General features: G+C 46.0%; 1 protein-coding gene across 1 annotated transcript in view; it reads right to left on the bottom strand.

Moving 5' to 3' along the window:
- Positions 1 to 280: 280 nt before the first annotated feature.
- TMEM230 (transmembrane protein 230) overlaps positions 281 to 11,183 on the bottom strand; it is a 28,297-nt gene continuing 17,394 nt past the window's right edge. The window contains exons 2-4 of the mRNA XM_075342922.1: positions 6,725 to 6,860; positions 4,708 to 4,830; positions 281 to 1,820 (exon numbers count right to left, since the gene is read on the bottom strand). Coding sequence (XP_075199037.1) covers positions 1,680 to 1,820; positions 4,708 to 4,830; positions 6,725 to 6,820 — 360 coding nt within the window. The 5' untranslated portion in view covers positions 6,821 to 6,860 and the 3' untranslated portion in view covers positions 281 to 1,679. The remainder of the gene's footprint in view (positions 1,821 to 4,707; positions 4,831 to 6,724; positions 6,861 to 11,183) is intronic.

The raw sequence follows: 11,183 nt of genomic DNA, 5'->3' as shown, positions 1-11,183 counted from the left end.
AAAAATAAAGGAATTCTCTCAACGCCAAGAGCCCACATCCTGGATATTCTCCCCTGCTATGTAGACACTTACAGAATACACAGTATACTCTCCGCGGCCGCACCGGTCATGTGCTCTTGGCTTCCTCATTTTAAATCTGGGCTTTGAGACAAATGGGAAGTATCGGTCACAAGAATGAAAAAGCGGCTGCACTCAGTGTCACATATTGCAGCTTACATTTAGGGAAACTGAATTTAGTCCTGATCTAGGGAAATCCTCAGTTAAAGAACACACAAACACATTTATATATTTTACTCATTTATTTCAGCTAAAAAAAAACCAAACAAGAATAAAAAATATTCAAGAACATTTATCAAAACCAGTGCAAATGAAATATGTAGCCATTACCAACGAAGGCCAATCCGCCCCTGCACAATGAGAGCTGGGCAGTGACTGGCTGTTCCCAGTGCTCTTTGCTTTGGGAGAACAACAGCGCCACCACGTGTAGTGGACGCAAAGAGAACTGCACCGTATCAGCCTGAAAATGAATCTTAAAAGTCTTAACCAACTATTCCTAAAGCAGGGAGTCCCTCCGCCTGGGTTAGTCATGTAGCTCTCCCACACTGCTATATCTGTCTATTTTGCTGAAGTAGTAACAGCAGTGGCCATACTGGATATTCCCAAATAGAACCAAAAAGTAAGAGAAGGCCGATCTGGAGAGAAGACGACGATTCTCGGTCAAGGAAATGCTTTTTTTCATGGGGATTTCTACATCATTGTTGTATCAATTTGATACTGAACAAGATTTATATTGGATTTTTAAAGGGAACCTGTCACCGTTTTTTTACCCTATAAGCTGCGGCCACCACCACCAGGCTGTTATATACAGCATTCTAACATGCTGTATACAAGAGCCCAGGCCGCTGTGTAGAACATAAACACTTTATAATACTCCCCTAAACTGGTCGCAGCGGTGGATGTGGCTCAGATGATCGTCTTCGTCCTCCAGTGCCGGTGCCTCCTCTTCCGGCCATCTTCGTCCTCCTTCTGAAGCCGCGGTTAATGACGCATCTACGTCATACACACTCGCCGATCCCACGCATGCGCACTACAATACTTTGCTATGCCCTGCTCAGGACTTGAATGCTGGCAGGTGTGTATGACGTCGGATGCGTCATGCACCGAGGCTTCAGAAGGACGACAGAGGCATCGACACAGATGGCCGAAAGAGGCGGCGTCGGCACCGGAGGAGCATGTTAGAATACTGTATATAAGAGCTCAGTGATGGTGGCCGCAGCTTATAGACCCCAAATCTGGTGACAGGTTCCCTTTAAAGAAAAAAAGCAGATAAAAGAAAATACGCCTTCGACCAGGTAGATTAGGCTAGAAGACTCCTTTGCTTGCCTTACTATACGTCTTCCAGGTGCAGCAGAATTAAGTTGTGTAAACCGATATTTTTGGGAACATATATCCTCTCCATTATACTAATCTTGGCCCCAATGTGCTAAAAAAAAATAATCCTTTCCGAGTCTTATCCCAGATAGTAGGTGGCATTCCCTGACAATAAGAGGTCAGAAGCGACACCAGCAGCCTCCACTGCAGTCATGTTGTATATTCGTATGTGCCGGTCGTCATCTTCTTCAGCTGGTCCTACCGGTGGGGCCCAGGTAGAGCAGGATCCTTTGTGCCGCCTCAATGGATCAGTCATCAAAGTCTGGGATGTCATCATAGGAGTAGCCTCTGTAGCCTTTAGATGCATAATATGCGATGCGGAGGTGATAAAAGCCAGGCAGGAACACCAGGATCCCGATGATCAGCACAGGTATGGCCCGCTCATTGCCCTGGAATGATACAATATAGGATCAGAATTGGCAGCATCACCAGCGTCTAATATCCTGGTCATAATCCAGAAATTCAGGCGTGACTGCAGGTAAAAAAGTCGTCCAGCGTCTACGTCAATCATAGCCATCAGTTCCCCCACTCTCATATCAGCGCTTTCCAATTACAGGGGTTGTGTTGAAAATTATTTCCATATCAGGGACTGAGACTATGCTAAATGAAAGCCCGAGGCTGCCGAGAGGAATAAAATTCATTTCATCCGGTAGCTGGGCTTCCAGTACGGCGGTCGGCCAGTTTTTGAACGCTATTAACCTACAGATTAACCGCATATCTGCAGGTTAATAGCGTTTGGGGGAATAAGAGGTTTCCTTTAAAGGGAACCTGTCAGGTCCAATGTGCACCCAGAACCACGAGCAGTTCTGGGTGTGTATTGCTAATCCCTGCCTAACAGTCCCTATGTCTAGTAGCATAGATAAAAAGGATCTTTAGAAAAAGTATTTCTAAAGATACTTTATAATATGCTAATGAGCGCAGGGACTAGTCACAAGGGCGTTAATTCTGATGTATATAGTGTATAGTGGTGACAACAGACATAGGTACGCGTGTCATCACCCTGTGGGCATACTAACTTGCTAAGAAGGCGGACTACTGGAAGGAAATAACACCCGTGCGACTAGTCCCTGTACTCATTAGCATATCATAAAGGATCTTTAGAAATACTTTTTCTAAAAATCTCTTTATCTATGCTACTAGATACAGGGACGGTTATGCAGGGATTAGCAATACACACCCAGAACTGCTCGTGGCTCTGGACGCATATTGGACCTGACAGGTTCCCTTTAAAACCTTAAAAATAGCCGATATTGCCAGGAAAAGTTGTAGGCATCCACAAATTTTACCCATAGCACTGAAAATCCTCTATGATGACCATCCTAAAATGGCATAGGGAATGGAGTTGGCCACCTTTGGGCACAATTCATTTTTCACTTAAATGCATGTATTTGGGGATCGAACCTAATTGCAAAAATAATTTATTAAAAAACAATTGCAGTTTGGTTTTTAATGTATATTCGTCTATGCTGCATATTCAACTTTTGATGTGATGTCTTATGAATTAGTAAAGATGAGTACAGAAAAAACAAGACAAAAAAAAAAAACAGGTCAAGGCTACAAAGCTCCCATTCCGTACTCTGCACCAAACTGCAGACAGTTCAGCACAGAGGCTATAGACGGTGAACTGCAAAAGTGTTAATGAAACCCAACTACAAAAATGATTTTAGGCCCAAATACATGTATTTACAGTAAAAAAAATTAAATTACCGTACCCACAAAGTTGGATTACCCCTTAAAGAAGCCCCCTTGAACGTTTTTTCCCCCCTAAATCTATATAGTGCATATAGTGTAATGTCAGTGTATTACTATACTCACCTGCCTCCACCTTCTCTGGAATCCAGCTCTGTTCTGCTTCTTTTCTTAGTGACGTCACCCTTCTGCAGACTGTCTGGGTCACACTGTGCCCTACGTGATCCGGATGTGGCTCTTAGGCTATGTGCGCACGTTGCGTAAATACATGCAGTTACGCTGCGCTTTGTAGCGCAGCGTAACTGCATGCGTCCTGCCTCCCCTGCACAGTCTATGGAGACTGTGCAGGGGCCGTGCGCACGTGGCGTTTTAGAGCGCAGCGCTTCGGCTACTGCCGAAGCGCTGCGTTCTAAGAAGTGACATGTCACTTCTTCCGTGCGCTTTGCCGGCAGCTCCTGCTCTGTCTATGGCAGCTGCTGCAGGCAGAGCGCATGGAATCGGCTTCACTACGGACATTTCTGCAGCGATTTAAAGCGCACATGTGCTCTTCAGATCGCTGCAGAAATTTCTGCAGTGAACTGTACGCAACGTGCGCACATAGCCTTACAGTGTAAGTCTATGGAGCATCAGAACGAGGCGCCATAGACTTGCATTGTGGGCGCTTTTCCATCTGCGATTTTCTGGTGCGAGTGCGATCCGATGCAAAATCAGATTGTACTCGCACCAGTGTTAATTTATGTGACCATGCCATCCTGACAGTTTATTCTCCACACAAATCGCACTCAGAGTGAAATCGCAGCATGCTGCGATTGTCAGCGAGACTCAGCTCTCGCACCCCCATGCAACCCTATGGGAGTGAGAAAAATATCGCAATATGGATGGCATACGCATGTGATACACATGGCATACGTATGTCACACGGATCCTTGGTATAAAAAAAATCTACAGACTTGCATACCAGTTGCATGGCACTCGCATGTCATACGAATGCTAGGTGAGAAAAAAAACGTAGACCATACGCATGACACTCACTCCACTTTCTGGACGAGAATCGCAGAGATTATTTAATCGCAGATGGAAAAGAGCCCTGTAGAAGAGACTTCCGGCTCACGTATAGAGTGAGCATAACAGTCTGAAAAGTGCTGACGTCACTGAGAAGAGGAGCAGAACGGAGCTGGATTTTGGAGAAGGTGGCGGCAGGTGAGTATATTGACACACTGACACTACATTTTACATACTCATATAACCAGATTTAGTAACGGGGAGGGGGGGGGGTTAGTGGTCATGGGTGGGTTGATTTAGTTCCCACGAGATAGATATCAAATAAAAAAAAAGGGACTTTTGAGGACTTTAGTACTAAAGACCCATCTCTAGGATAGATGGTCAATATCAGCTCAGTTGTAGTCTATATGCATCACCAAATAGTACTGCAGCGCTGTCCTGTTCAGATGAGAGAACGCGGAATATACAATATACAGAGCCGTGCTAGTTCTTCAGACCCTTGCTGCCAGCTGATCTCGGTGGGAGGGGGTGCCGAGAGATGGACCCACACAGATCCAAAAATACGACACTTAAAAGTCATCTTACCCCATTGCCAATGTGCCCAGAGAGAAGGAGCGAACCAATCACAATCAACAAAGTGCCAATTAAGAACAGGATGGTGGCCAAAGCAATGGCTTTGTAAGGAATCTTTGGAGGGTTTTTCTTAAACTGCAAAAAAAAAAAAAGTATATTTAGTAATCACGGACCCCCCGCCCTGGGTAACTTATAAATGAAAACAAGCGGGACATGCATGACAGTCACCGGCGTTATCGCACTACTGGAGTGGTCCTCATAAGCCAGACTAAAGCCGCCCCATTGTCTTGCATTGTTCCCCTCCGTTCTGGTTATGACTGTACAGCTTCCAGGTCTTCTCAGCTCCAGCATTCATCTAAAGCTCTGTCTGCAGATTGCGCTGTTTATTTTGGCTAATGGCTGGTTTTGTTTGGCAGCGCTCTATAGAGTAACACTTCTACTGGTCTGCAGCCTTATTATGCAGTGGTGAGCGCCATCTAGTGGTAATACTACCACTATTCAATCAAAATGACAGATTTGTGTGGTAGGATAAAGGCCCGAGAGTCCAGACAGGACAAGGTGATATAAGCACAACCAGAAACCTCTTCTGCTGCTGATCTTCCAAGAAAACAAGATCAAAGGGGGTCACTTCCAACATGTCCAACATTGTGCCCTCCGATGGAAGATGTTAGAGAATTTGGCTAAAATCAGTGAACTTGAAGGGATCAATAAATAGGATGTGGTAACATCCACTATAGTAACATTTATACAACCAAAGCTTCCTCACATCTATGGGTGACATGGGAATCAATTAGTAAAAACAAAAATGTACTAATCATGAACAAAACAAAAGTGGAGAACATGGCGGGAGGAAAATTCATTATATCCTTGTATGAGATTACTGTAATTCACATCAGTTATAAAGTGGGATATCTCAGTAGGGGATCACTAGCATATGATGTCACTTAAAGGGAACCAATCACCGGGATTTTCGTATATAAGCTAAAGCCAGTGCTATACTGGCACTATCAGGCTGATTCTATACATACAGTGCTATACTGGCACTATCAGGCTGATTCTATACATACCTGTAGTGGTCAGCTCGGATGTATGGGTTTTGCAATCCAAAAAAGTGAAGTTTGTAAAATGATAAAATCATATATTCATAATTATCCCCTCTGTCTGTTAGAAATAGCATAAGCATTATACAAACGACTCTCTTGCAGGACCTGTGTGAGGTCATACCCATGTGACCAGAAGGGGCGGGGCCTCAGCCACCAAAGTTGGATACCAGTTCACATGGGTATGACCTCACGCAGGTCCTGCTAGACAAAGTGAGTCGTTTGTATAATACTTATGCTAATTCTAGCAGGGGGAGGGGATAACTATGAATATATTATCTGCTCCAGTGCAACTGTCACTCAAGAAGCTGCTCATTTTACAAACTTAACCTTCTTGTGTTTCAAAACCCATACATCGGAGATGACCACTACAGGTATGTATAGAATCAGCCTGATAGTGCCATTATAGCACTGGCTTTAGGTTATATGCGAAAATCCTGGTGATTGGTTCCTTTAATGATTGCTTGTGTCTGACCGAATCACCCCACTAATCCTGAGAAAACATCGGCTGCAGAGCTGCGTCACCTGCACATATTTTTCTCATCTCGACCCCCCACTGCAGTGCTGCTCCAGTCAATTAAATAGGACACGCCGAAAGCTCTCTGCACAGTCAGGGGGGTCAAAAGCAGTACGGCTTAGGAAAAAAAAAAAAAAAAAAACAGTGAAAGGGGGTGGTCCACCACTCGGAAAACTTCTCAATCAGTATGTTTTCCTCGATACAATAATACCACCTATACTTGCCTCCGGGGCTGGCGTCGTTCCAGCAGTGTCGGCACTGGCTCTCCCTGAGCTCACGTGACATTATGTCGTGAGATCCCTGCGGCCAATCAGTGGCATCCAGAGGGGAGTATAGGTTTAATTTAGTAGTATGAGAACCTTTCTAAAAGTTTGGTGACAATAATATGATAATTAGTTGTATAGTCTCGTACCTGGAGGTCAATGTAACCGTCATCTGTATCGGAAAGCTTAGAGTACTTCACTTTGCTGTTTGGCGTGGTGGCAGCATTGCTGCGTGAGGGCATCATAGCATATATCACTTGGTAGACACTGAAGAGAACCTAAATGCTAAGAAAACACAAAGACAAAATACATATAGCAACCATTACTCATTTAAAGTGCACCAATCACCAGGATTTTCCTATATAGCCTGTACTATACTGGCACTATCAGGCTGATTCTATACATGCCTTTAGTTGTCAGCTCGGTATAGTTTTTGAAAAACAAGCAAATAAAATTAACAGTTTTTTGATTGGCAGCAGCTGACGATCAGCTGATAACTGGGGTGGAGTTTGATTGTGATTCCTGTCCCCAAAACAGCTTATACCAGAAAGCAACAGTTTTCTGTTGGCTGAGGCCCCGCCCCTTCTGGTCACATGGGTATGACATCAGCACAGGCCCTTCTAGCCACCATGATTTATAGCCACAACCTTCTATAATGGAATTAGCATAAATAAGATAGGGGAGGACGGACAAGCCGGGGCGGGTATCACTATGAATATTCACTACAGCTATCAGCTGCTTGGCAGCTCCTGCCAATCAAAAAACTGTTCATGTCACAACCTTTACTTGCTTGCGTTTCAAAACCCATACATCTGATCTCACAACTTAAGGCATGTATAGAATCAGCCTGATAGTGCCAGTATAGCACTGGCTTTAGGTTATATAGGAAAATCCTGGTGATTGGTGCTCTTTAAGTGGAGTCTAGAAAACGAACGGTGCCCCATCCGATGCTGGGTGTATGAAGCTGAACTCCAAGCTAAATGCATGACATCACTGGAAAGGGTCTCCTATGCCCAGACTGTGTCCTGCTACCACGTATGGACTCCTGTGCCCGAATGAATAGTGCTCTGGCCGACCCTGTGTGCCAATACACTGCACAAAAAATGGTCAGCAAGTAATGTGCACCTTCTTCAGGGTAAAAGATGTCCAGATGTTGCATCCCATAATGCCCCGGGATTAATAATGAGACAGATCAGTGGTGATCAGGTGATGGCGGCTGTGGGCTTTGAGAGACATGGAAAATAATTTGTCTACAGAGTCAAGCTGCAATAGAAAAAAGTATCTAATTTGTCTAACTATATCTGCACCGATCACTAGATCGGCCTCTGATGTGGCCACACGGGCTCCGCGCTGAAGACGAGTACCCCCCAGTGCCAAGGACAGAATACACATGACTACAGCATTGAGATCACATCTGTAGTGCCGCTCAGAACTAAGGCCTCGTGCACACAGTGAGTATTTAATAAAGTTTTTACCTCAGTATTTGTGGCCAAAACCAGCAGTTAGGCTATGTGCGCACTTACCGGATTTTGCCGCGGATTTTTCGCGGATTTGCTGCATGTTTCGCTGCAGAAAATGTTCATAACATCTCTGCAGTGAATCACCAGCAAATCCTATGGAGAAAAAAAATCCTGTGCGCACTGGGTGGAATTTGACAGCTGCATGTTTTGCTGCGGGAATCCCGCAGCAAAAACAAGTGCATGTCACTTCTTTTCCGCACATCGCTGCGGGATTTCACTCCATTGACTCAATGTTAATCATGAAATCCCGCAGGGAATAACGCAGGCAGCAAATTCTGTGCGTTTTCCTGCGTTATTCCCTGCGGTATTTTGCGGTTTACCTCCGGTAATGTACATCACTTGCTTGCGGTTTTGCAGGGAAGTGATGTCATTACAGGAAGAGGAAGCCGTGCAGAGAGTAAACACACACAGATCACACACACACACAGACATCACAGACATAGATCACAGACACAGACACATAGAACACACATAGAAAGAAAACGGAAATATAGAAAAAAAAGAACGTGGGCTCCGCTGCATATTTACCTTCCAGCCGAGGTAAGCACACAGCGGCGGCCCGGTATTCTCAGGCTGGGGAGGGAGAGGGGCAGGGGTAATGTCCCCCGCCTCACTCCCCCTCCGGCAGCCGAGAATATCAGCCGCAGCTGCCCCGGCACTGTCGCATTCATTATGCGGCAGCACCGGCGTGTCCTCGGCTCTTCTTGCCACCGTGTAGCAGTGGTGGCAAGGTAATACAAGGGGTTAATGATGGTGGGGGACCACCGCCATTAACCCCAGGCTTGATCATGGCAGCGTCTATGTGACAGCTGACATGATCAACCCGTAAGTACAGTGAAAAAAACACAGACACCGAAAAATCCTTTATTTTAAATAAAACCAACAAGCCTCGTTCACCATTTTATTAACCCCCCCCCAAACAAAGCTCCGGCGTAATCCACACAGCTCCGGCGTCCTGCACTGCTGACATCCAGCCGCGACTGTCACAGACACAGGCTGAATGCAGCAGACAGCAGAGGTAATTACCGGTCATTTCCCACAGCCGGTAATGTGAACTCACTGCCGACCGTGGGAAATGCAGCGATCTTTCCTCTATCTATCCCTCTATCTATCCCTCTATCTATCTGTCTGTCTATCTATCTATCCCTCTATCTATTCTTCTGTCTATCTACTATCTCAGAATTAAATGACTTTTTTTTTTTTTTCTTCAATGTGCTTTATTGCATTGAATGCAATAAAGCACATCCCAACCCGCACGCGGCAAAACCGCGGCAATACCGCGAATAATACCGCGGTAAAACCACGGCAAACCGCATGCAGTTTTCGGGTGCGGTTTCCCGCGGTTTTTTACCGCGGGTGCGGTAATCTTTGAGAGCATGTGGAATTTTCACAAGAAAATTCCATTTCCCAGTGCGCACAGAGCCTAAGTGATAAATACAGCAGTGGTGCCCGTGTTTCTATTATACTTTTCCTCTGATTGATCCACTCCTCGTTTTGGCCACAAATACGGAGTTAAAAAAACTCACCAAAAACTCAACATGTGCATGAGGCCTTAGGGGGCCGGATAAATTATGGATTATTGAGGCAGTACGTCTATTGTGTGATACAGCAGCACCATTGTGGATGACATTTTAACAAAATTAACAACAAACGGTGCAAAAAAGAGAATTTTGTTACTTACCGTAAATTCTTTTTCTTATCGCTCCTTTCGGAGACCCAGACCATGGGTGTTTAGCTTCTGCCTCCGGAGGACACACAAAGTACTACACTTAAAAGTGTAGCTCCTCCCTCTGAGCTTATACACCCCCTGGTTGCCAATCCTAGCCAGTTTAGTGCAAAAGCTGAAGGAGGATAGCCACCCACAAGTAGAACCGAGTAAGAACCGGAACAACCGGAGACTCTGTCCACAACAACAGCCGGTGATAACACGCGGAACAAGAAATTGCCAACAGGCAACAGGGAGAGAGCTGGGTCTCCCAATACGGAACTATAAGAAAAAGATTTTACGGTAAGTAACAAAATTCTCTTTTTCTTTATCGTTCCTTTGGGAGACCCAGACCATGGGACGTTCCAAAGCTGTCCCTGGGTGGGAATAAACAGAAAAAACTAAGAAGTAGGCGGAGCCTAACTTCACAAGTGGGCGACAGCCGCCTGAAGGATGCGTCTGCCCAAGCTCGCATCTGCCGAAGCATGAGCATGCACTTGGTAGTGCTTCGAAAAGGTATGCAGGCTAGTCCAAGTGGCAGCCTGACAGACTTGTTGAGCCGTAGCCTGGTGCCTAAAAGCCCAAGAGGCACCGACAGCTCTGGTCGAGTGTGCTTTGATCCTCGGCGGGGGAGGCACCTGAGTACTCTGGTAGGCGTCCGAAATGGTCGATCTAATCCAACGGGCCAATGTCGGCTTAGAAGCAGAGAGACCCTTGCGCCGCCCTGTGGTTAGCACAAAAAGAGAGGTGCACCGCCTAAGCGCAGCGGTGCGAGACACATAGATCCGGAGAGCACGCACCAGATCTAGAGTATGCAGCGCTTTCTCAAAGCGATGAACAGGGGCTGGACAGAAGGAAGGCAAGGAAATATCCTGGTTAAGGTGGAAGGGAGAGACCACCTTAGGAAGAAAGTCCGGGGTCGGACGGAGAACTACCTTGTCTTGGTGAAAAACCAAAAAAGGTGACTCCGAGGAGAGCGCAGCCAAATCAGAGACTCTCCTGAGAGAAGTTATGGCAACTAGAAAGGCCACCTTTTGAGAAAGACGATACAAAGAAACCTCCCTAAGGGGCTCGAAAGGGGGTTTATGCAATACCGTGAGGACCAAGTTAAGGTCCCAGGGATCCAAGGGCCGCCGATAAGGCGGAATGATGTGAGACGCACCTTGCATGAAGGTGCGGACCTGAGCCAGCCGGGCGAGACGCCGCTGGAACAGCACTGATAGAGCTGAGACTTGTCCCTTGAGAGAGTTGAGGGACAGTCCTAGCTGCAGACCGGATTGTAAAAAAGACAGAAGGGTCGGCAACGAGAATGGCCAAGGAGAATGGCCGGAAGAGCGACACCAGGACAGGAAAATTTTCCAAGTCCTGTGATAGACCTTGACG

Source organism: Anomaloglossus baeobatrachus, chromosome 4 (genome assembly GCF_048569485.1).
Source record: "Anomaloglossus baeobatrachus isolate aAnoBae1 chromosome 4, aAnoBae1.hap1, whole genome shotgun sequence".
In the NCBI taxonomy this organism is placed as follows: Eukaryota; Metazoa; Chordata; class Amphibia; order Anura; family Aromobatidae; genus Anomaloglossus; species Anomaloglossus baeobatrachus.
The sequence above is the reverse complement of the archived record's forward strand: the minus strand, read 5'-3'. Positions and strand labels throughout refer to the sequence as shown.